The following is a 25,369-nucleotide window of genomic DNA, read 5'->3' as shown; positions in this document are numbered from 1 at the left end:
GTAGTAGACCCGTGGAAGAAATCCACCCACAATACCTTTTAAGTGGAGGAGGAAATGGTAGAAGCAATTTTTCATTGAACAAGAGATAAAGCTAATTGGTTTTGAAGTCGTCCATCAATGCAAGGACCAGCAATAGCAGTAGGAGAAGCATTGATATGGGTGTGTATCCTAATTTCACCAGAGCAGGGTAGCAGATACGTGTACTCTTGTGTCTAGGTACGTGTTCTTTTTGCTTCCTTTTTCAGGGGACTTTGTGGGCGGAGGGAGCTGGTTTTCATGCACAGGCATTAAATAATGGAGGGTGTTCATTTTAATTTCATATTGTCCAACCTGGGTTCCGTGTCATACACCATGCACAGGACATTAAGATAGGTACAATTAGGTTGAGAATATGATACATCACCACCTCCCCTATTAGTTAGAAGGTAAAAGATCAAACTTAACTGAAGAAGAGAAAAAAATAAAATAAATAAATAAGAAAAGGTTGATCCGTATGCCTTCACCAATTTTATCTTTCCATACAGATTACCACAAATATTCCATCATTGAGCAGATTCAAACAGAACCCGCCAACAACACCCACTCTCTCCCCTCAGTCACCCCTATCCAATGTACAAGAACACATATTCCATTTACATTATTTTCCCTACGGGTAATAAGGCAATCAACAGTCATTCTTCGTGAGAATTACAGATACAAAAGAAACCCATCCTCTCAGCAAAGCGTGAAATTATGAAGACCAAATATGAGGTCCCTAGAATTATCAAATGAAATGAGCATAAACAGATTAGTCTGGATGATCTTACTTACAGAAAAACAAAAAGCTTCACCTATATCTAACCCTGTTTAGAGATCACTCTTTCATACCAAGCTTTACATTTTGAACTTTGACTGATAGCTGTAGTTTCTGCGCTTCAATATCTTTCAAAACTGAGAGCAGGTTAGCTCGATATACTTCATACTTACGATTTACACGATCTAGCTCTTGAGACAATTCCTGAATTTTCTTGTCTTTATCATCCTATAAAAGGTTGTTAACATAATATTTCATTAGACCAGATCACAGGAAAACATTAGAAAAAGAATATCAAAAAGCGTTGCAGCAAAACCAGCTTGACTGGTGTTGAAAATGCTGTTTCCACTTGCTTATCATCATTTCAACTTGAAAAATAATCATCAAAAAGTTACGGGGGACATCAACAATACCATGAGAACAGAACAAGAAACCGATCAGCAAAAAGATCCTTGTCAATGGCAACATAATATGTGAAAGACTCCTTGGTAATACTGTATTCCCACATCAAGTATATTCATAAATATCTCTGCAAACATCAATGCCTGTTTTTCCTGTTGGTGCCTTTGTGAATATGTTGTCTGTGGTCTAGGGTTCATTCTAATCCAGGCTAAAAATTGCATGTCAAATATGGCCATTTGTAAAACAACTTCTGTCAGTATTCATCACAACAAAAATCCTCTTACTTCTTCCAAGGATGGTTTAACTATTCACATCAGAGGAAATACATAAATATGAGAGATGAATATGAGCTCAGATAACATGAAATGAGACAACTATCAATAAAATCAAAGGGGCATACCTAGAGCAGGAGGCTCCCACAACTGCAGGGGGAGAGGGTCATAATTTATACCATCTTATCCCTGCCTTTGCAGAGAGGCTGTTTTTAGAATTATCAATAACACCAAAATAGGTTGATCTTCTGCTAGAAAACAGACAGCAATTGACTACCGCTAGAAAGAGGATAAACAAATAAAGCTGCCTTAATTATCAAGCGTCCCCTAGGTACCACCAGCAGTCCAAGCTCTTTCTTGGGACCAAGGCAACAATATGCTTGTTGACATTTCACAAACTTACATTGTTTTGTGCTTATTGTATGCTGATTTTCTGATAGTAGGACATCAGTAGCATTAACTATACCATATTGCATTGATAGAGCTTATATTGATGCATAGAAGCATATTATACAAAAAAAGTTACTACTAGATTGAATATATTTGCCAAAACAGCACATCTAGGACACTTAGACAACAGTAGGCACCCCATACCATCAGTGGTGGAGCCAGGATTGAACCCCGGGGGGTAAGTGAGAGTGAGCACTAATGCCTTTTCACCACAGATATTGTGGGAGGCCCATGTGGGACCCACAGTGGGTCCCACCTCTGAATTATTTTATCATATTTAAACATGGGGCCCACATTAAAAATATAGGTAAATTATTTCAACTTAAATATAGGTAACACAATTATAGGTAAATGATTAAAAATATATTTACATAAAGAATGGGGGCTAAAATTGTATGATTAGATTTGTTAACATTTAAAACTTTAACAAATCATGAATAGTGGTTACTAAGTTTAGGAGTAAATTACTGAGAAAAATAATTTTAAGGAAAAAAAAGGGTAGCAGGACAATTAAGTAAAAAGAAAGTCAAAGACAAAAAATGGCACAATAAAGGTAGAAAAAACCTAATAAGTAATTTACATAAGTGAAGAACAAGATGTAGAAGTAGAAGAAGAAATAAAGAGAAGAGAGAGAGAGAGAGAGAGAGAGAGTACTCAAACGAGAGAAGAAAGAAAGAAAGAAGGTAGGGGAGAAAATGTAGAAGAAAAGATAGGTTTGAAGTCCATTAACTAAAAAGGGGGAAACAGTCAATTTCTATAAATTAAGTGGGGAAAAAAATCCAGTGGTTACAATTAAATCTGATAAAATCAATGGTTCAAATTCCAAACAGCCAACTAATAAAACATAAGATTGAAATTGTTATTAGGAGGGATTGAAATTTTAGGAGAAAGTTTAGGGATTCATGAATCAGTTTCTAATTAGGTTTTGAATTGGCAATTCCTTAAAAATAGGGTTTTAATCGTAACCCTTGGATAATTATTGAGAATGACCTCTACCCTAAAGATTTATTTCTAATATATATATATATATATATATATATATATATTTTTTGGGGGGGTGGGGGTGTGGAGGCAACAATGTATTTCACACATGGAAAGAGAAAATCAAGGGAAAAATAAAGAGAATATAAGAATTTTTTAAACAAAACCAGGGGGGGGGGCCATGGCCCCTGCCTCCAAATACCATGTCACTTAGTCACCTTTAGCAACTATAACAAAATCAAATCCCCCAAACACATCAGGTCTTGGATATTGATGCTGCCATTTATTAGAAAATGAATGTATGGACATTTGGCAAGATAAGAAAGCGACACTGTTTTGTTAAAAAAATCTCCTGTTTCTATCAATTAAAGACAAACTGAAAATACCACCATTTCAGAAACAAGAAATGCTAAGGTGACTATTATCTTCTCTTAGTTGCCAGACATGCTACCCAAAGACCCCAGTTCTACTACTACTACTACTGAAGAACTCAGGTTTAGCAATCAAAATTTAAAATAAAAAAGGATCAGCAAATCACATATCATAAATTTTGCATGATGGGAAACATCATTTAGCACTGCTCTTGAGAAGCATTTGCAAAAAAATGGAGGGTCCCAGCACAGGGAGGTGTACTACAAATCAGCTGTAAGAGTTAATATCCAATTTTCGTCAAAGCAACACTGTTTTGTTAAGAATCAAGCTGCCAAAGCACGTTTATGTAATGCATGTTCAATCCCCCCCCCCCCCCTCTCTTTTCCTCCTTTTAGAAAAGGACACAACGAAGGCTTCTTCAATATAAAAATTCAAGAAGATCAAAACCAGCTGCAAAGGCAGCCAATCCATCTAGATTGTATTTGGTTGGTAGAAATTTTTTTCTGGAGTTTCCACAATGATCAGACAGATTATTCCTTGAGGAGAAAAAATCAATACATGTCTAAAGCTGGCATGCTAAAAACTGCCATTTGATGAGTTAATTTTCAAATAAAAACTTGGAAGGCAAATAGTACTAATTCTTCACCCAAAAAAAAAAAAGTAGTACTAATTCGAAATATCTAAAACCTTCTATCTTAATAATTTAACCAACTTCATCTATCTGTATTAATGCAGGCTAAGCACATGATAATAATTACTATACTACTGATGGTATCTCCGTAAGTAGTTTGTTGTCAGAACGATGATATTAGACTAATATGACTCAAAAAAGGAGGTTCTGGAAGACCTATCTATTGTAGTGGTAGGCAGGTAAGCTTACTCTGAAAGAACTATCTATTGTAGGGGTACAGCGCTCTTGCTTGCCACTACCAACAGGATCTCAGTTGATTTTTCTTCCTTTAGCTACTCAGATGTTTCAGTTCGTTTAGTTTGAAAAGTCCAAGAGCGCAAACTAGCCACGAAAGGAGCAACCTTCTCCCAGTCTACTATGTGGATTCCCGGCATCAACCGAGGATTTGACATCAAACCAATGGAAGAGGTGTTGTATGCAAACTTCTCACTACCTTTTACTAATCATTAAGTACAAACTCTCTGAATCTTTTAGGAGACTCTCAACCCTTGTCAAGAAAATACATAGAAAGGAAAATAAACCTAAGAAGACCACAAATATCATACGAACAACTCAGAGATGACTTTCTTCCAACACATAGTTTTGGCAAAAGTTGGATATGCAAGTGCACAACCTGCATGAAATGCAGTGAGTTGGCATCTTAAATAACCAAAACAACCCCACCCACTCTAAAACCAAGTCAAAGGGAAGGATATCACATGCATGAACCCTGTTCCCAATAGTTACATAGGAAAAATTTCCTAACTTGATCGCAAACAAACTCCAGACAAGATAATATAGTCAAAATCCAAAGAAGAAGTATTAAAGGGGTAGGGGATGCCAGGGAAACTAAAAACCAAAAGCAAGAGAAACATTTAAAACTAAAACAGAAAGCAAAGAAAGTGAATTCACCTGAGTTTGTGGCTGACCAGAAACCCAATGATACTGACTTCCATCTGTCAAACCGTCTTCCCGGCTAGTTCCATTGACCAGTAGAAGTTTCCCGCCATTCTTTTTAGCAAAAGCAACTTTTTTGGCAGCTTCTTGCAAAGCACTCAAAGCCACATTATAGATTTCAATGTTCTTAACCCCTTCATCTACATATTTAAGGGCTTCCTGGCGCAAATTATTGTATCGTACAGTAACAGATTCTCGAGCACTCAGCAGATTGCTGGCACGCTCTTCCAGTATAACCCCACTTTTAGCATTTCTTGTCCATCTTTTCAAAATGTAGTGTGATGGAAGGGTTAGAACATTAGTAACCCTAAAGACGGTCAATATGTGCCTGCAAAGGAGACCAGAAAACTCAAACATTTGGCAGCTACAAGAAGCCTTCACCTCAAGAACATTGAGTCTGACAATGTAACACTTGTGATCTTCTCCAAACTTTGCTACACGAAATGTAGTCATTACCCCATCATCCTCAATTTTGGTTGCCATGAAAGTAAGAGTCTCAACTAACTCCTCTTGAAATTTAATAAATAACTTTTTAGTGTAAACATCAGCAGCTTGTTTCTCCATTGGAGATGGGGTCTTCAAAGCAGGGGCTGTGTTCATTGTATCATAATCAGCTTTTACCTCTTTCTCATACCGGCTCTCCAGTGCCTTCTCATACTGCTTTATTAACAGCTGTAAAGTGGTTGAAGCATTTACATACCCATCAAAAAAAGAGTTCATACTGTCATTTCTTTGTGCTATAGACATTTCTGCAAAGAATGTGTCCCGTAGATACACTGGCACCCACTGCCTACGAGCATTGTATATTGCTTGAAGCCAATCATGCTCCTGAAGATTATACCTATCAATGAGCGCCATCCAACAAGATTCAAACTCATCAATGGATTCAGCCAGATTGACACATTTGTGGAACTCTGCTTCAAAAGTCGGATGTTCAAGATACACATGAGACAACTTCTCCTGACCTTCCTTGAAGATGTGCCACTTGCAGAAACGGTGACGAGTATCCGGGAACACTTGCGTGACTGCCGACCGTATCACCCGGTCATGATCAGTCGTGATGGACACAGGAGCACGTCCTGACATTGCTGTAAGCCAGGTCTTGAAGAGCCAAACAAAAGATGCTTCAGACTCATTTACGAGGAGAGCACAACCAAACAATACAGGCTGCCCGTGATGGTTCACACCAGTGAATGGAGCATAAGGCAAACGATATCGATTCGACCTGTATGTAGTGTCAAAAGTAACTGTATCGCCAAAGTAGGTATAGTTACTTCTCGCCTTAGGATCTGCCCAGAAGATATTGCTCAAACACTGATCCTCATCACCCTGGATGGCATAGAAGAATGCTGGGTTTTGAGCATGCATATGCTTCAAATAATCCAAAAGGATCTGGGTGTCTCCTCCAAGGGTCCTCTGACGACTACTTCTCATATAATTCCTGCAATCACGCTCGGTGAAACCAACATTGGCTATTCCACCATATTCTTTAGCCAACACAGACATAATCCCACTAGGGCCAATTCCAGCCGCCTGCAACGTATCAATTAAGGATTTTGCAGAACCAGAGACATGCCTGTGGGAACGCAGGCAATGCACCTTATCTGGCGGAACAAGTTCATGATTGTGTTCCTTCTCAAACCCAGACACAGCCCATTTCCCTGATTCTTGTATCTTCACCACCAACATGGCCTTGCAACCGACTCTCGTCACCGCCCGGGGCCGTTTGACTTTGCCATCACTGCCAGGGCGCTCTTTCTCAGATCGAAACCCTTCCTTGGCACACACAAAAGATCTCTGAATGATAGCTCCATCCCTTCTGGAGCGACGAGACATGCTAACACGGGTGCTAAACCCGATTCTCCGAGCATAGGAATTGTAAAAAGCCTTAGCAGCCTCTTCGGACTCAAATTCCATCCCCTCGTAAGGTTCTAGGTTCATGTCAGCCTCAGAGATGTATAATTCCCTGCCAGTGGAACTCTCCAGCATCTCATGATCATCCTCATCAACGGGATGCTCGATGTCCACGGTATCATCCGTCAAACCCATGTCGAATTCAATCACCTCATTTTCCATGTTCAAAGGTTCGAATTCCATGGATTATAATAAACTTTTTATTTATTCTGCTGTAATCTAAAATGAAACCCAGATAACTAAAGCATTGTACAGAATCCACACCCAAGTTAAAAACTTAACTGACCGTTATTTCGATACATAGCAACAGGCTTCGAACGGATCTTCGCTGGCAAAATTCTCAGAAAAGAGGCTTGAGGAGGTTGGGGGAAAAGGTGCAAAGTTCTGGGGAGTATAAATTAAGTGGTGAATAGGGCTTCACCCAAGAAATTACAGAAGAAGAGAGACATGGTGAGCGCTACAGAAAGAGAGTCAGAGAAAGGAAGAGAATTATAGAAGAAAAACGTAGAACCTCAGAACCCCAAATACCTGGATTCCGACGTTCTTCGTATTTAGACGCTTTCTTTTGAATTTTAAGAATAAAGTTTCTTTTAATCGATGAAACTTTGAGGGTAGTTGCAGCACGGACGGGAAAGGAAGGAGAAGAGCTAGGGAGTGACCATGAGAGAGAGTGGAAGAGAGTTGAGAGACGACACAGGAGCGCGTTGCTAGTTTCGACGATGAATTCTAGGGCAATGATCCAGTATTTGACGAAGACAGGAGATTAAGGTCCTACAACCGCTGGATCAACTTCTGATCGAACGGTACAAAGGTGCGTGGAAATATTGGAATATGTTGCTGATACATATAAAAAATTTGTGTATGGTAGCTTTTAATGATAAGGGGATGAGGACTTGAACCCAAAAAAAAAAAAAAAATCGAGCCGTGACGTCTTCAATAAGAGGTCCTTGGATAGTTTTTTTTTTCTTCTTCTTTTCACAATCAAGTCACAAGGCCTGTAGTTTTTAACTTTTAAGTCTCAATCATCTTTTTGTCCGAGAAGAATAATATGCTCTCATAATGGGACTACTGAAATTTTTATTTTTAATTTTTTAATATTTACAAGTGGGCCCCACTTCACTATTGTGTGGCTCAAAATCGTCTGGAGAGAAAACGATGGACTCTGAGGCAACGAACTAGGGGAAAGCAATGGCCGAAGAAATCGATCAGATGAAGCGCAACAATAAGAAGATGAAACGTGTGTGAGATAGCTTCTAGATGGAGGCCTGACTGGGCAAAGAAGTTTGTTTACACCTTATATTTTATGTGGTATTGGAAGAAGAGGGATGTGCAAGAAGAAGACTATATTAGGCGAGGCAAACGGTGTGAGCATCATTGAAGACTACTATGCAACTATCAATTATGTTTGAAGTCATGCAAGAAACCAATCCACAATCTAGCATAGGAAATCAAAGGTGTGGGTTGGAAATGTCCTCCACAAGGGTGGTTTAAGTGCAACATTGATGCTTTCGTTAGGTAGTCCCAAATTTTGATGCTTGAATCCAACAAGGTAGATTCAGAGGGGGAGGGGTTTATTCGAGCAAATCAACATGTGTAAGGTGTTGGAGGTAGAGTTGTTAGCAATCCATGAAGGGGTGAAAGTGGTGCTCAAATTAGGAGCTTGGCCGGTGGAAATAGAATCCAACTCGTCGGAAGCTATTTTGATACTTGAATCCAATGTAGAGAAGATGGGAAGTTACAGGAATTTAATTAAAGAAACTCTGAGTTTGTTCATATCAATGGGACATGTTCGTTTCTATCATGTGCCACGGAAGAATAATAGAGTGGCAGATTGGTAATCCAATAAGTCTATTAGAGCCGAAGAGGATTTGATTTTGCTCTCAGAAGCCCAGCCGGAGCTGAGGAAGATTATTGAGGATGACCTCTAGGGAGGTGCCTCGTAAGCTTATTTTGTTTTTCTGTATCTTGGGTTTTTGACCTGTATTTATACCCAAAAAAAGAAAAAAGGGATAATATAAGCGTTGAATTCTTATTTACAAAAAGTTTAAAAGCCAAGGGATTTTATTTAGCGAAACAATCCACAACTCCATTGAAATGACCAACTGAAAAAGGTGTCTCCAATAGAATTCACATACCATAGAATACAAGCAAAAGAGTAAAACTCAAAGGATTGTTGAAGCTAAGTAATATCTTGAACAATAGCGTCCACCTCTGGCTCTATGGTTGGCTAGTTAGCAAGGAAAACTTGATCGTATATCTCAACCAAGACTTTTTATTATTTTTTTCTTTTTTTAAATTCCATTTTTGCAGGCCTCAGGAAGACCAAACTGAATAGCCAACACCTTAATCAAGAGAGGAGATTCACAAGCAAGACCACGAGAATGTGATTTACAAGGAAGATGTAGGACCATGATCCAACATAAACTTTGATTTACTTGCTGAGAAACTAATGTACATTTTTTAAGGGCAACTTACATATAAATTCGCTGGATTTACAATCAATTACATCTACTAAGCCTAAAAATAAATCAATTACAAATATCATTTATTGTTAACTAGTAAAGTTGTATGATGCTAATAACTGTAAGGAAGTATTTGTAATTGATTTCTTTTAAGGGGTAATAGATATAATTGATTACAAATTCAGGGAGTCTATATGTAATTTGCACATTCTTCTTAGCTTAGATTTGATGCATTGTGGATCCTAACCTCAAATAGTTCTAATTTTTTCCCTTTACTAATGTGCTTAATACTTTTAGCATGACAAAAGCTCTTGCATCCCTCCTCCCATTTAACGCTAAAGGAGATCAAATTGCACCCCATGTCACAGGCCTCATTAAATATGCATGATTATCCAATAAGACATTCTGAACCGTCAAATCAAGATTTCAATCTCAATGGTTAATAATCTCAACCGAGATCTTGAATCCAATGGTCCAAAATTTCGCAAAACAATCCTGCACATAGTTTTCATAATATTTAGACTCCTTTCCGTAGATGAAAAAATTCTCAATGAGTTATAAGATTAGTCACGTGTAAAATACACGTTGTTTGATCCTATAATTCATTAGGCATTTATTGGAAGAGACCCTTAGAAAGAAAAACCAAATCCGGGTTGGATGGGATACCAAAACCGATATGAACCGGCGAAATGACCGGTCCAACCCGCATTATGAAAGGAAAAACCTGTCGTTAGTGACGCTCCGGCAATCAAATATGCTTGTGCAGGGGCACGCAGCCTTCAGCCACCCCATATGACCGTTAACTTATACAAATGTTTTTTTTTTTGTAAACCAAGTGATCATTTGTCCAAGATTTGAATTTCAAACAGGATACCGTTGGACAACGAGCAAGAATCCCCCAACGGTTATAAATTGATTTCGATCTTCCTTGTCTCCACAGATTGAAAGTTGTGTTATTGTTCACTGAATCCATCAACGGCTATAGAAACGATTTCGTAGGTTCCGCTCCTCCTTCAGTTTATTTTTTCAGAGATTCTTTTGTGAGAATTGAGACAAGAATTAACCACAACACCTAGAGAGCCTAGAGAGCCAGTGACTGAAAGAGAATGGAGGTGTTCAGAGAAAATCAGAAATCTGCCATGGACGCGTTTGAGAAGCTGGAAAAGGTTGGAGAAGGAACATACGGCAAAGTCTACAGAGCGCGAGAGAAAGCCACTGGGAAGATTGTGGCACTCAAGAAGACTCGCCTCCATGAAGACGATGAAGGAGTGCCGCCTACTACTCTACGGGAAGTTTCCCTGTTGAGGATGCTTTCCAGGGATCCTCATGTCGTCAGGTAATTTTCATTTCAGCTTCAATCTGGGTTTTTCTTTTCTTTCGATTAGCAGGATTTTCTTGCTCCCTTTGTTCTGTTTCTGTTGTTGATATTTTTCTAGGGTTTTATCTCCAAAGATTTCCACCCTTTTCTTTTAAATTTTCTTTTTAAAATTAGTACCGGTGTTTCTCTTTTCTTTTCTCCCGTCATTCTTGCGATATCGATTTTCATTTCTGCTCAGCGTCCCTGTTTGCCAAGGATTTAGTTTTTCGTTTTAGATTTTTTCTCATTATTGTTGGCGACCCTGCAGATTGTTGGATGTAAAACAAGGCCAGAACAAGGAAGGGAAGACAATTCTTTACTTGGTTTTTGAGTACATGGATACTGATCTTAAGAAGTACATTCGATCATTTCGCTCGACAGGAGAAACTGTTCCCCCTAAAACCGTCAAGGTAACCCAACCTATGATTTTCATTAGAACTTCTAATTCAGGGGTCCCAAGTGCAAGATCTCAACTAATGGATTATTGATTGTTGATGTTTCTTTGCGGTTCTTAATGCAGTGCCTAATGTACCAACTCTGCAAAGGGGTTGCGTTCTGTCATTGTCATGGAGTATTACACAGGGATCTGAAGCCTCACAATCTTCTGATGGATCGTAAAACAATGATGCTTAAAATAGCAGACCTTGGACTTGCTCGAGCAGTCACTGTTCCACTCAAGAAGTACACACACGAGGTATCCCCTTTCGCTAGCTTTACTTCTTAAATCTAGAACATAGAAGCCAATTTTTAGACACTTAACAAAAGTCATCGTTCCAGATCTTGACCCTGTGGTATAGAGCTCCTGAAGTGCTTCTTGGCGCCACACATTACTCAACGCCAGTGGATATGTGGTCTGTGGGCTGCATATTTGGTATGAATTCCCTTCTCCCTGAGATCCTTAATTTGAAAGGAATTGTGATCAACGATAATTACCTTTACAAATGTAGTCTTATAGATTTTGCTGTTTATTCTGTATCTAGCTGAACTGGTCACCAATCAAGCACTGTTTCCTGGAGATTCTGAACTGCAACAGCTGCTGCATATTTTCAGGTGGGGGGTGGCCCCCATTTGCTTTCCTTTTTCTTACCCAGATTATTCTTACTCTTGAACATGTTGGGATGGCTGATAGGTTCCTATACTAATGCAGGTTACTGGGTACTCCAAATGAAGAAGTTTGGCCAGGAGTAAGCAAACTAATGAACTGGCATGAGTATCCTCAATGGAGCCGAAAAGATCTGGCAACAGTGGTTCCTAATCTGGATTCTAATGGATTAGATCTTCTATCGGTAAGTGGGCTCTGAGTCAATATTGTTTTACACGGCAGGTCTAAAGTTTCTAGAAGTTACAGCTTGATGCTGACTTGCACGACCTGTGTATTTTTGGTTGCAGCAAATGTTGCAGTATGAACCCTCAAAGCGGATCTCTGCCAAGAAAGCTATGGAGCATCCATACTTTTATGATCTCGATAAAACATATCTCTAAGATTTCGCAGCTTTATGCTTGTCACATTATGTCAACCTATCTCCAAGATTCAAGACCTGCTGATACCTCTTTTTCATGTATTTTGCTTTCCTCAAGCATTATTATGCACCATGACTTTGTTAAATAGTAGTTCATTGGAGCTATGTCAACAACCTGGTTGAAAAGACACTGATATATTCTCTTTTGACTTCGATTAGAATATTAATTTCTTTCACTGTTGACTTCCTTTGAAAATGGACACGGAACCAATCTTAAAGGGACCTCCAACTCATTTATAAAATTGTAGCTGAGAATTTCATCCATTTTTCATCTCTGTAAGAGATCCTTCCCCCCCCCCCCCCCCCCTGCTCTGCAAATAATTTTGTCAAATTTTGTTTACCCCCCTGGCCCAAAAATATTCGAACAATTATTGACCATGAGTTTAGCTTACTTTGTTTTGATCCATGCAGCCCCCAACTACATTTAGCTAAAGTTGATTTGTTATTGTTGTTGCTGTTATAATAGTGTTATTTGAAAAGCCTTCTAAAAATAAATGAAACCAGAGGTAAAAGAAGGGAAATATATATAGAACTATGCAAATTCCATTCTAATAGAACTATGCAAAAATTCCATAAACATGCTGCCATGCAAAAAATTTCTTCTATCCGGGCTGGCATGCTGTGCATCTTGAAGAATTCATGAAAAAATGCTGCCTGCTGCACCATTGTCTGCAATTAAATGGGGGGGGGGGGGGTTTCCTCATACGGACTGTGTAATTGCAACCGAAGCTAAGCCGCAAGCCACATAAAGAAGGTTGACCAAAGGGTAAGTGCGATTGAAGCTATTCCATAGGCCCATAGCATAATCACAGAACATTCTTTCTCACCAGCACCAAACAATTGTGTAATTGTTCCTGTCAATTTCATGAAAAGCTCAAATAAGAACCGAGGGAGGAAGAAGAACAGTATTTTCATTGGGGACATAAAAAAGTTAACCTACTCATATGGTTTAAACCCATTCAAATTAACACAGTTGTGGCCAACACTAAGGTTTTCATAAGGAGCTCAATGTTAGAGTTGAAATACTGCCTAGCTCCGAAGAAAGGAACTTCTTCTCAAAGACGCAACACAAAGTATATATCTTATATTGCTAGTTTTTATCCTCTTCAAAAGCATACTACATGTACTAATGATGATTTGGAATCTACTTTAAATAATTTTATATATAATGTTACTTTTCAAGTTTGCTTTCCTAGTAAAAAAGAAAATGAACTAAAAATTGAAAAACAAGTCACCATGAGGAAACATTAGATATGCTTTTACTGATACCTTAGACGATATCTTAGAAGAAACAATAGCAGATGACGACTCCTCATCACAAAGAGATCCTAGATCTTATATAAGTCTACAGATATAGGGGAACTGTTCTCTGTTAACCGTTCTTGGTGTAGACTTGTTTCTTCATTTTGGGCAATAGAAACATTCTATATATCATTCTCCCAAAAAGAAATTCTATATATCTTTTGAGTTTATTCAAAGAGAAAAGACCTTTCTATTAATCGACATAAAACAACTCAACGACGACAACAGATGAAGCACATTTAATTAGCAGCTAAAATGATGATAAATTAGCATACCTATGTTCATTGCTGGTGGAACTGCAAATTGAAGAAGAAGAACAAAGATATACAATGGATCTGACTGCAACAGGCCAAAATACAGTGCCCCTTTGATAATAAGAATGCCGAACAGTGGAAGTGCAATGTAACGAACTATTATAATCCCAGTAATAAGGGACATATGAAGATCTGACCCTCGTAAACCTGGAGTATCAGAAAATAATTGGATTTAACAAAGTCAATCCACCAAATCTAGGAAGTTAAGTGTAATATTCAGTAATTACCTCTAAGAAGGTTTGCTCCCATTATCAAGGTTGTAGCTGGGATGGCTCCTTCACTGCAAACCCAAATGAAAATGAAATGAATAACAATGATTTTAAGTAATCAGGAGCGCAAATGCAAAAATATTGGAAGGCATCCGAGTGGACGAGGTTTCACTAATGCAGGGTGTGGGAGGGAATAGCATATGCAGCTGTATCTTCTTTGCAGGAGAGGCAGTTTCTGAGTGCCAAAGCCGCAACCACCACATTGCAAATTGCAATAACACAACTTAACCACAGACGTGCACAAATAATTGGGTGATCCAAATTGCATAAGACAAAATATGAATCTGATTGGCATGACAAATGAAGACAGATGATTTGCTTAGATCTACAGCATACGATGCAGAATAAATGCAATCTTCTCTGATAGAAAAAGCACCGAAGTCATTGATGGTTTAGGTTATCCAGTCAAGAATAGGAGTATGAATCTGAAAAGGGGCCTTGGTGGTTCAAAACACCAACCATTACATCACTAAGGTTAGGATCCCCCAGCTTGTATAACCCAGTCAATCAGCGTCCATTTGATGGTTGCACACACACTATCCTCATGACTGGAACGATCAATATGTCACCCATCCAAGAGGTAGCATTAAGGCAATAAAATGTATAGTTCCTTGATGGAAATGAAACACTTCCTTAAGAAGTCCTTCAATGTGGTTTAGTATTTAAATAAAAATTAAAAAAGAAAAGGTGAAATGATACAGTTTAAAATATAGGGTTTCTAATAGAGATGGAACTCCAGACACTGTTAACTGGGATAACTTGAAACAAAGCCATGACTTATATAATAACATGCAGCCATGCATCTGAATTTATACAATACCCAAAACAAATAATATGTTCCTCACTTGTTGAACTTTTGGGATAGCTTCCGAATACCCAATAGTGGTCCTAAACATGCACTTGGCTAAGCTTTCCAGCTTCTTTTTCTGGGCTTCTAAAAAGCCATCCTTGGGGGTAAAAATGACTGGTTCAATAGGAACACTGTGTTGGACTCTTACAGCCATATGTGAAAAGATACCAAGAACTCCCCTCTACCTGGTTCTGAGTGTCTCAAACTTCTAATGGTAAAAGTTTTAGACAAATGATCTTACATTGAACTAAACTTCTTGCATACCATTGAACCCCAAAATCTGGTTTCTAGAACTCCAATAAGCTTAAAAATATGCTTCTATTGTAGTTTTATGGACTATAGATTTAGTTATCTGACATGAATAGAGAAGACGCATAAGTATTTGATTTGTTGAGTCGGGGATTCAAGATTTCTATATATTTCAAACATCATCTCTCTGACCAAGAAAATATATGGTTCCAGGAAGGAAAACATAAAAAAATAAAAACGTTGAGGGGCAGGGTTCCTTCTGAGTTTTGCTGGTTGCAAACATAAACTAGATAATCTCTTGGAGCATAAGCATGAGTAGTTCAAATCTGAAGAGACTATCTATGTGGATCTTGAGCATGAGTTTCCAATAGGCCACATACCCAACCAAATAAGCTGACTCTTCAATGACACGAAGAGGAGCACTATCACCAATCATTAACCATCGAATTAGAGGGATTACTCCAACAAAAAACCCAGCAATCTACAATGAATTAAATAAAGCAGTTAGAAACTAGACAACTCAAGAAGAAATTTCAATTCATTTTTCTTCCACTTATGATGAATCTTTCTTAAAATAAACTCTATGTAGACAATTTTTGAGAAGTAATGCTGATAGGAGGAAATACAAACAAATGTCAAGCTAAAAGTGTTTTCTGTACAACATATCCTAGCATGCACCTGGAGAGGGGGGGGGGGAAGGGAGAGTGTGTGTATTTGTGGGTGTGAACTACACTACTCATGTGATAAAATATAAAATGTTATGCCCTTAAAGGAAAAGGACGAATATCCATTATTTTACATGTCATTGTGTAGGAGGATATATGAATACAATACTTCCTTGACGGAAGGAATTTACACCTGGAACACATCTGGAGTCACAAGTAGGTCTGTAAAAAGAACTCAAAGAATGGATTGCCAAAATCATCCAACCAGTCCTATTTTGAACAAAATATCTTCTAAGATGGCACTATTACAGGACCTCTACCTCAACATGTTGCTAGATATATAAGGGACTGGAGTCTGTAGCTTTATTAATCAATCAATGCTCAGGAACACACTAGCTACTGCAGAAAAACATTACCGCTCCAATGGTTGAAGGCGCGAACAATGCCTTTAAGTTGATCTTTTCTGAAAGCATCTTTAAATGTTCTTTAAATTTAACTGAAACTGGAACCTGTCATGAAATATTGGGAAAACCCCCAAAAAAAGAAAAACAAATAATCACTTCCCAACCTTATCAAGATTAATAGAATAAGGCAGAGAGTCAGAGACCATGGCTCATAGAGTAGTGAAAACTACAGAAGGAATGTGCATATTGTTGCCAAACTTAAGTATTATATTTGCATTTATCAATTCACAATCTTCCTGGGTGTTGAAATCATGAGTAAAAATGATCAATACTTTAGATGGATTCTGTTACACTGTTATACAGATCTAATAAATATCTTTATCATCAAGACAAAGACCCCATTAGAAGTGGTACAGAAACTGAAATTTATACTTAATTATCCCCTGCAATAGTAGGAGCTCACTTTGTAAACAAAAAAAATCTTAAGAATAATAACCAATTCTATCTTTCAATTACTCCAGGGCTTTAAAATTTGAATTAGAATTAGTAGTAGTAGCCAATTTAACTCAGAATCAACTTAAGTCAGCTAATGAACTCTGGTTCTTTGTTTAATGAGTTCAACATTATGGGGCCATCTCTGATTGGATCAAAATTTTTATAAATGGAGAAAATCTCATACCCAATTCTAATTTTTTAACCTTAGTTAACATTTCCTATTATATACTATTTCTTTATTAATTAATTCTGAGTTCAGGAATTATATTGCTACATGAATTTATTTCAGCCTTGCAGGGTTCCGTACCCCATGGATCAATCACATGTTCTGTCTACAGTTCGCAGATCCATGGCCCATTATTGATCTTACATGTGCTCTTTTAACAGTCCATTAGTGTATATATATATATATATATTAAAAAAAAGAATCAAAGGAAGCGGGAGGGGAGGTGGCAAGGAGAACTTAGTTGTAATAGTGGTAAAGCAGGAAATAACCTGTGGTTTTGCCTCTGGTGAGGAGCATGGAACTACAAAATGGTCTGCTTGGTTCTCCAAGAGTGATAAATCCTTTGAAAGTAGCGGCTCTCTGCAACTTCCATTCAGTACTGTTGAAGGTTCTTCTGAAGATTTACTTTTGGATTCATCAACAGCTCTGGCGTATGTAATAGAAGATATCCGCACAATATTGTACACATAAGACCACAAATAAATAGCTCCAATCTGATTTATCACACAACAAGGAGCAAAAACAGGCTGAAATAAGTTTGCCGAGAGTCAGAGGCCAAAAGAAATACCAAAAGTTGAAAAAGAAAAGAAAAGAAAAGAAAAGCTCTTGCACTCGCACAAATTTAATTATGGATGTGCATATGATATAAATTCGGTCGAAAATGAGATTTTTACGGATGTCTACCATTGTAAGTCAATATATAATCCAGGTAAATCCATGATAGACGCTACCTACTTATTAAAGAGGCAGAGACTTGGGGAAACATATAGAGGTAATAAAAAGGATCTCCATATGGCTCAATTGACTTGAAAAAAGCCTATGATTCTGTCCCTCTTTAATTTGACATGTTCCAATAAGAAGAGGAGCGTCAAGTAATATGTGGATGTAACAAAGATATATATGAAGGTTTCCAATTACAACTTGGATACATCATGGATCAGCCTTGAGCACTTACATATTTTCTCCTTTCGTCTAACCAAGTCCATTCAAGACGTGGTCCCTTGGTGTATGCTCTTTGATAATTATATCATTTTGAAAAGAGCAAATTAACTCCAAGTTAGAGGTTTGGAGGTCAATGTTGGAAACAAGAGGCTTTAAAACCATTAGAATGAAGACGGAGTATATGATGTGCAATTTTAGTCACACTTTGGTGGATTATGACATGGTGTAAATTGGGGAAACACAGAAACTGCAAAATGACTATTTTAGATAATTGGGGTCATTCATAAATAAAGAAAGTGACATAATGAAGTGAAGAGGTGCATCTAGAATGCCGTATGATCAACCTACTATTGTATAGCTTAAACCAAAGTTCTATAAGACCGTTGATTGACCAGCTATGATGTGTAAGGGCAGAATGTTGAGCTAAGAAGTTTCATATGAGAAAGTAGATGTGAGGCCATTAAGATGAATGTGTGGAATAAAAAAGAAGGATAGAACACAGATTGGAAGTGTTAGACAAACTTATGGATGATCCAAACAATGACAAGACCTAATAGAGTTGTTTAAGGTGGCATGGTCATATTCACTAGAGGCCTATTTACACTCTAGTAAGAAATGATATGATTCAATTAAAGGAGCTAGAGGCAGGCCTAAAACGACCACAGGAGAAGTTGTGAGGAAGAACATGCGTAGCCTAGTTCTTGTACCGAGTATGACCTCAGATAGTGTATTGGAGGGCACAAATGTCACACCCCCAATCACTGGAGCCAGGTGGGGCCCAATCGGGGATCCAATTATGGGTCCCTCTAGTTTCAGAAAATCACACTGATTATTTCCCGGTCTTCAGCTCAGTCTAATTCCACTGTACACGGGGTCTACGAGTGATACTAGGTTTCGACTCAACACAAGGATTTGGATCCCAGTTCTATTTTAAACTATCCTCTAATTACACCATAGCTTTTCTAGTTAAACTATCAAACAAATCATCCTACGCATGGTCCAACCATCATAGTCATTTATAACCTTGGATATAGAATCATTCTAGCTCAGCATTAAAATAATAGTATAATAAGATACGGGGCATCAGAACAAATCCATGTAGCAGACCCCATTTGACTAAGATTCTCCTAATGTGCTGGTCTTCGCTTCTTTCCTCTAAAAGTCTTTCATTCTTTTTTCTTTATATTAAATTTCCATCTTCCACTATTAGAGTTCCATTTTTCATCTTTCACCATTCCCCATTTGGATTAGAACTCATTTTCCCCCACTTTAATCCATGTAGCCAACCCCATTAAGCTGGGATAAGGCCGAGTTTGTTGTTGTGGATCTGTATGCAATATGTGCAAGAGTGGGCATGTAGAAATGAGGGAGACAATAAGAAATGGCATAGGGTGTTTTCTTTCTTCTTCTTCCTTTTTTTTTTTTTTTTTTTTTTTTGACTAGACACGAGTTCTTTTTCCTTGATCCTAATATTGTGCATAGGGTTTAACTATGAAAAAAACCTCACTGCAAATCAGTCACCTCTCAAATTGTCAAAGCCAAGATGACCTTGCTTGGTTGTCGTCTCACAAAGTAACGGGCAAAGATACACACTTCAACGGATATAAAAATTAAAAGGCTGTACCCAGTGCACAATAGGGTATGCGCAGAGGTCAAGTGTACACAGCCTTACCCCTGTTTTTAGAGACGCTGTCCCAAAAAAGGCTACAAAATCTAAAACCGGTGGCTAGAAAGTCGAATCATAATTTTGAACTATCTAATTGGTAGAGTTGAGCTCATTTGTTTAATTCTCCAATCTTTTTACCTCTACTGGTGTGGCATCTTCCTTATCCCCAAGTCTATTACCTCGGCTATGGAATCCCTCTTTTGTGCCTTTCTCTGGAATGGCCAGGACTCCTCCCGTTTCCTCCAGCCCATCAGTTGGTCTAATATCTATTGATCTAAATCTAAAGGAGGCATAGGTATTCGACGCATCCAAGAGGTCAATTCTGCTTGTCTCCTCAAATTCATCTGGAAAATTGTCTCCAAACAAGATTCTATTTGGGTCAATTGGGTCAACTCATCTCTCCTCAAATCTTATTCCTTTTGGACTATCTCCACCCCTTCTAACTCCTCTTGGACCTGGAGGAAGCTTCTCCTATTAAGGCCTTGCACTCTCCATGCCATTACCACCCATATTTCTTCTAGCTCTTCTACCTCGTTCTGGCTTGACCCGTGGCATCCAATGGATATCCTCTTCTCCCTCCTTGGCCCTCGTGTTGCCTATGATACCCGCATCCCCAAATCCACTTTCATCACCAATGGCTCATGGGCCCCCCTCTCTCACCTTAGTCTCACACATGTCTAGAACTTGCTCCCTCCTATCTCGACTTCCTCCTATGACCTCCTTGTTTGGCTCCCCTCTACCACCAAATCCTTCACCACCTCCTCAGCTTGGAACCTTCTCCACTCGCCTTCCCCCTTGCCCCCTTGACCCCCTAGTTTGGTTCAAAGGTCATATCCCCCGCCACTCCCTCACCCTCTGGAGAGCCCTAAACCTAGCCCTACCCACCCAAGCTTTTCTCATTAATCGCCATATCCCAGCTAACCCCAACTGTACCCTTTGTTGGAATGGTTCGAAGGATCTAGAGCACCCATTCTTTTTTTGTCCTTTCTCCAGTTCCCTTTGGAGAAAAGCCCTAGCCTCCATCTGCCCTATTCCTAGCGCTACTTGGGTTTTATCGTGACTAGTCTTGCGTTGGTAATTCCATTCGTGATCGGATTGGTAAGCTTGTTTTTTGTGCCACAGTTCACCATCTATGGTGGGAGTGCAATCTTAGGCAATGGACTTCCAAATTCTGCTCCATAGACTCGATTTGCAATGCCATCCAGTTTGATGTTTCAACTAAGCTTTTTCTCTATTTCCCACCCCCCGGTTGTTGATTCCCCAAGGAATAGGCTCATTGTTGTCTCTAGGGTCTTAGTTCCTCTTTCCAGCCCCCTAATAAAAGGCTGGTCCCCCCCCCCCTCTCTTCTATCATTCTTTGTCCTTCATGTTTTAATATAATTATTTATCCATCCAAAAAAAAAAGAATTCTTAGCTTATGCCCATCCAAAGGGTGTCCAACTAAACAAACTGCCGCATCACTACATGATCACTATGTAATGGGAGGGGATAATGGATGATCATAATAACAGACATTTTCTATATTTTTAGTAAACGTACCACAAATTATAGAACACATTAATCAATAAACAGTAATAATAAAATAAAATTTTGATAAATATTAATTTTTTATTTTAATTTAAATTTGAGGATCGAGTTACACCGTTTTTGGCTACATGTCAACATTCATATTCCTTCCAGAAAAAGAAGACCACAAAAATGAACTTCATTGTCAAGATAGGAAAACTGATCTAATTAATTTCAATATATAAATGAAAATTAAGAAAGTATACAAAAGAAGTGAAGAATTATAAGACAAATTCACCATTGTAACATTGTTGAACTAGAATTGGTTCTAGTAGAAAATATAACAAATAGAATTCCTTTTTTTTCTTTCTTTTGCTGGTAAATATTTCTCTCAGAATAGCATACAGATTGGTATGTGGGTTAATATACCTTACTATATTTCCTAGAATAAGCATGTGATTATTTTCAGAAAATTAAATCCAGAGAGTTAAAGAAAAGTACCGCCATAGAAAGTGCAGCATAGGCCAGTCCATATGTACTGCAGACATCAGAATCTCCAAATGGACTGCCTTTCTCTTTACAGACTGCTGGGATAATGATGACAAATATATTCCCTAAATTTCCTGTTTCAGTTGTCCCAAAAAAATGAGGTGGCGCACAATGCAGAAACCAATCAGGGATTCAGGATGTGTATTATAGTCAAATAGTTTGACAATCCTAGAATATTTCTAACACTGGTAGCAAGATTAACATTTATATGTAAAACTTTCTAAAACTTCTTTTGATCAGGTTCTGCAGAATCTTTTACAGAATGAACAGAAGAATTTAAGGAATCACATAGAAGAAATTTTTTTACCAGCAGCACAGCAACCAATTATCAGTCCCCGTAGATGTTGTGGAGGTCTTGTGATTTGAATTAGAATCCATCCAAGTACAGAACCAATGAGAAATGTAAACAAAATATTTACAGGCATGAACCACCTACATTACCAAAAGAATATCAGAGGGAGAGACAGTTGTCTCCAAGTGAATCAGACATAGTATTTTTCATCTTTAAGTGGCAAACAGGATAAAAAGAAACTCACAGTTTAATCATGCTTTCGTAAGTTATTGTTTTAGCAAGGTTGGATGCCACAAGTGCTGGATTAAATACAAAGAACACAACCTGTTCACAACAAAAGTCGATTGGGCTTCAAGTAAGAAGTGTCGATTCTATTTTTAAAATGAAAATATTAGAAAGCCAAGGTTTCTAACACAAATCGTTTAATCTTAACACCTTAGAAGGACATGTTCGAGTTAACTAGGTTCCTTCATATTGGACCAGGACTGTTTCCATGCAATAAATCCTGTGTCTTTAGTCAATTCAGAGTGCAGGGGAATATCGCTGTTCCTTTAAAGTTCACCCATGAAACTTTAACAACAGAAATGAATAACAATCAAAGGCCTTATTACCAGTAATTTGGGTCAGCTACAAAAATCTAGTTTTATCACTGCATGTTGCAAAAGAAACAATAGAGGAGAAGGTTGGTGAGGCCAGTTTGAAGGGCTCACCGAGTTGACCAGGTATCTCTCTATATTAGTTCTTCTGAGTCTAAGATGGGATGCAGCATTATGGAGGTTATCTTTGTTTGGCACAAGAAACAGCACCACCAAAGGGTACTCAGGTTCTTTAGCAGCTGGGATGTTAATATTTGTTCTATGCTCTGCCGGTCCATAGTTCTTCTATTTTCATCAAATTTTAAATGCTACAACCATCTTTTAGGACTGATTGTCCTTGTTTGATCGGTGATGAGATGAAGAGCCAAAGGTTTGCATGCAGGAAAAAGAGGAAGAGGTCCTGGAATCCTATACTAGGTGCAGCGTGTCAGTTATCCCTAAAAAAAAGGGACCACCGTAGCCTTAACTCTGCCAACCCTTAAGAATTTGACGCAGTAGTTTGATTCTCTCGCCCCCCCCTCCCCCCCCCCCCCAAAACCCTCCTTCCTACCCCCCCCCCCCCCCCGCGCCGTTCCTTCTTTCTGATGATAGCCCATTTGTTTGAGACTTGGGGCGCGTGCTAATGCTAACTACTAGAATTTTTGGTAAGAATGGGAATTTGGCAGAAACATGGACTGTCTCACACACACATGCAGGCATGGATGGACCCAAAAACTTTCTGGATATCTTGTATAAAGATTGAAGACCATATACATAAAACCGCACTAGCAATAAATGAAAAAGTCTTGATAGGATTATCAGGAACTGGATTTATTCTTGTCGAACCACAGAAAAAAGATGCAGGAACCAAAAACTCACTTTATTCAAATGGTTCTTTGCATCCTCACCCAAAATACTAATGCCATCCAGTGCAAGGAACGACCCAAGAGCTGTAACCAATAGGACTTTCAAGACTGGATTTGATGCAACGATGAAGAGATCCAGGAATCCCATGCTGAGAACTCCTTGGAAATCTTAATTGTAACAAATTTGTCCACTCCTATCAAAGAAAAACATAAAATAAGTTAATACCCATCATCATGATATTCTATCTCTAGGGGAAGAACAATCCTCAACTTCTCCATTCCTCAACTTCTCTGAATGGAGAAAAAAAAAAAACAATAATAATAATTAAGAATGAAACAGGTTTGATAGGGAAGCAAAAGAATCATGTTTTCACATAGATTTTCCTCAGTTACTGAGAGCAAGCTTGAGATGAATGGCATTAAACCATAAATCTTCCGGGCAGAAAATAATATATAATTTGAGCTCCATTCTCTCCGAGGAAAACTCATATATGGCTTGCTGCGTGAAGTAGACCACCACTGAAATCGCCAAAGAGAAATTTCGACGATCAACACAGGAGATGACTGGGAAATGATTCCCAAATGTTACCATAGTTTCGAATCTCATTTCCTCAGGGATCAAAAAACAAGTAAATCCTTTAAAATCATTGCGAAATGTAAAGATCAATAGAAGATTAAAAATTAAAAAACTGAACTCGAGAGAAAACAGGATAACGGGTCTGGAGTTTCGGAAGAGAAAGAGACTGAAAACATGTCATGTTGTCTGTTATGATTCATGCAAATAAATGTTTAAGAAACGATTACAGAATAAGCCCACAAAGACACCAACCGATTCAGGGATGTTTGGAATAGCTACTGTAAGCTTCCTTCTCCTCTTCTCTGCAAGAAGCCAACAAACACCTCGTGGTCTTGAGTTCGATTTCTTCGACGCAAATTTCAATATGGGTTTCTCTAATAAATTTCATTTGGAACCTACATTGCACTATTGCAGTATTTGAAGCCGAACAAAATAGGAAAAAATTGAGGTACAGAGTCAAGCAGCCACCTCAATGATTGTATGTATCTATCAACTTCTAAGTCAAACTGTAAAAGAAATCAAAACAAAATTCTCAACAAAGAGTAGGAAGCATGAGTAAGCATGTAAGAAAGAGTTCATTTTGTTTACCTCCCAAAAGAATGAAAAGGAAAAATGAGTAAGCACGTAAGAAAGAAACAAGGGCAGAAATCTCTGTAATAACTGTAGCAACTTCATTTGTTTTGGTAGTTATTGCAAATCACCGAGTTGGTGGTGGGAAGAAGCCAATAGATAGATAGAGCCAAAGCTTCCCAAGAATCTATTTAAAGTTACTGAGAAGCAGTTAACTAGTTACTCTGTTTTGTTTTTTTTTTGCAATGAGAAATTCTAGTAGGAGAGTCAAAAAAAAAAAAAACTCCTGAGAACGAGGAGCGAAAATAAGCCAAACCTAAGAGCATAACTTCTTCATTATTGAAAAAAATTAAAGCACTGTACTGTGAGTGAGTAGAATGAAATGGAAAATTTTCAATCTCTGTTGTAGCCTTCTGTAAAGAGAGAGAGTTTAACATTTTGAGACATTGCAGAAATTTCTCACATCTCATCCTTCATTGCTAAGACTAGCTCCTTATTTGTCTACTCAAATCTTTCTCTCCATTACTCGTTGTGTTTCCTGAAATTTTTTCGAAACTTCACGAGATAATTCATAATATGGTTTGCATCGTCATAAAACACTCAAAATAGCTCCAGCTTCGAGACCTTTTCTTTCTTCTTTTACCCCTTTATATAAGAACTCAATTTGAAAAAGATAAAATTTTCAATCTCTCTGGTGTCAATTGAACCCACTTGAAGAGTTGAAGTTATGATTTGAGGGTCTTAGTTGGTGGGCTTTTAATGAGATGAACGTGAGATCTATCCAACACATTCAATGCATCTCACCAGCATGTTGTGGCATTCTTTATTTATTTTTTTTATTTTTTTGGGTAATTACGTTCTTTATCTTATCATTGCTTTGTATCTTCATTCTCAGCCGTCAA

The 25,369-nt window shown here is 38.1% G+C and overlaps 3 protein-coding genes across 10 annotated transcripts; 1 reads left to right on the top strand and 2 right to left on the bottom strand.

Moving 5' to 3' along the window:
• Positions 1 to 100: 100 nt before the first annotated feature.
• LOC149014574 (protein FAR1-RELATED SEQUENCE 5-like) lies at positions 101 to 7,296 on the bottom strand. Its single transcript, XM_089155571.1, has 2 exons — positions 4,853 to 7,296; positions 101 to 1,021 (listed from the first exon to the last, which is right to left on the bottom strand). Exons 1-2 carry the CDS (start codon positions 6,992 to 6,994, stop codon positions 854 to 856), a joined length of 2,310 nt encoding a protein of 769 aa, XP_089011697.1. The 5' UTR covers positions 6,995 to 7,296; the 3' UTR covers positions 101 to 853.
• Positions 7,297 to 10,198: 2,902 nt separating this feature from the next.
• On the top strand, positions 10,199 to 12,430 carry LOC149014573 (cell division control protein 2 homolog D-like). Its single transcript, XM_089155582.1, has 7 exons — positions 10,199 to 10,609; positions 10,899 to 11,040; positions 11,151 to 11,324; positions 11,408 to 11,501; positions 11,611 to 11,680; positions 11,778 to 11,916; positions 12,020 to 12,430. The coding sequence occupies exons 1-7, from the start codon at positions 10,380 to 10,382 to the stop codon at positions 12,110 to 12,112; spliced, it is 942 nt and encodes a 313-aa protein (XP_089011708.1). The 5' UTR covers positions 10,199 to 10,379; the 3' UTR covers positions 12,113 to 12,430.
• A 131-nt stretch (positions 12,431 to 12,561) lies between these two features.
• On the bottom strand, positions 12,562 to 25,173 carry LOC149014572 (protein PIN-LIKES 3-like). 8 transcript variants are annotated; one of them, XM_089155576.1, is made up of 13 exons: positions 24,486 to 25,173; positions 24,297 to 24,403; positions 24,150 to 24,199; positions 23,334 to 23,514; positions 22,124 to 22,203; positions 21,895 to 22,019; positions 21,540 to 21,661; positions 17,194 to 17,418; positions 16,216 to 16,308; positions 15,515 to 15,615; positions 13,994 to 14,046; positions 13,728 to 13,913; positions 12,563 to 13,004 (listed from the first exon to the last, which is right to left on the bottom strand). In XM_089155576.1, exons 4-13 carry the CDS (start codon positions 23,466 to 23,468, stop codon positions 12,880 to 12,882), a joined length of 1,245 nt encoding a protein of 414 aa, XP_089011702.1. In that variant the 5' UTR covers positions 23,469 to 23,514; positions 24,150 to 24,199; positions 24,297 to 24,403; positions 24,486 to 25,173; the 3' UTR covers positions 12,563 to 12,879. The 8 variants fall into 8 exon arrangements, with proteins under 8 accessions (XP_089011706.1, XP_089011702.1, XP_089011699.1 ...); XM_089155573.1 differs by lacking the exon at positions 24,297 to 24,403 and having other exon boundaries at positions 24,150 to 24,292; XM_089155572.1 differs by having other exon boundaries at positions 24,150 to 24,403; positions 24,931 to 25,173.
• Between the last annotated feature and the right edge of the window lie 196 nt (positions 25,174 to 25,369).

The sequence above is a fragment of the Hakea prostrata genome, chromosome 5 (assembly GCF_041222555.1).
Source record: "Hakea prostrata isolate BN-2017 chromosome 5, UWA_Hpros_2, whole genome shotgun sequence".
Taxonomy (NCBI): Eukaryota; Viridiplantae; Streptophyta; class Magnoliopsida; order Proteales; family Proteaceae; genus Hakea; species Hakea prostrata.
This window is presented reverse-complemented; position numbering and strand designations above follow the sequence as displayed.

What these genes read in the sequence shown, in the direction of transcription:
- LOC149014573 (XM_089155582.1), top strand. Translation starts at nt 10,380, where the DNA reads ATGGAGGTGTTCAGAGAAAATCAGAAATCTGCCATGGACGCGTTTGAG. An exon ending in TTCCCCCTAAAACCGTCAAG is followed by an intron (nt 11,041 to 11,150) that starts GTAACCCAACCT and finishes TTCTTAATGCAG; the next exon opens with TGCCTAATGTACCAACTCTG. An exon ending in TCAAGAAGTACACACACGAG is followed by an intron (nt 11,325 to 11,407) that starts GTATCCCCTTTC and finishes TCATCGTTCCAG; the next exon opens with ATCTTGACCCTGTGGTATAG.
- LOC149014572 (XM_089155576.1), bottom strand. Translation starts at nt 23,468, where the DNA reads ATGGGATTCCTGGATCTCTTCATCGTTGCATCAAATCCAGTCTTGAAA. An exon ending in CAAAGAACCATTTGAATAAA is followed by an intron (nt 22,204 to 23,333) that starts GTGAGTTTTTGG and finishes TGTTGTGAACAG; the next exon opens with GTTGTGTTCTTTGTATTTAA. An exon ending in TACGAAAGCATGATTAAACT is followed by an intron (nt 22,020 to 22,123) that starts GTGAGTTTCTTT and finishes TTGGTAATGTAG; the next exon opens with GTGGTTCATGCCTGTAAATA.
- LOC149014574 (XM_089155571.1), bottom strand. Translation starts at nt 6,994, where the DNA reads ATGGAATTCGAACCTTTGAACATGGAAAATGAGGTGATTGAATTCGAC. An exon ending in CTGGTCAGCCACAAACTCAG is followed by an intron (nt 1,022 to 4,852) that starts GTGAATTCACTT and finishes AACCTTTTATAG; the next exon opens with GATGATAAAGACAAGAAAAT.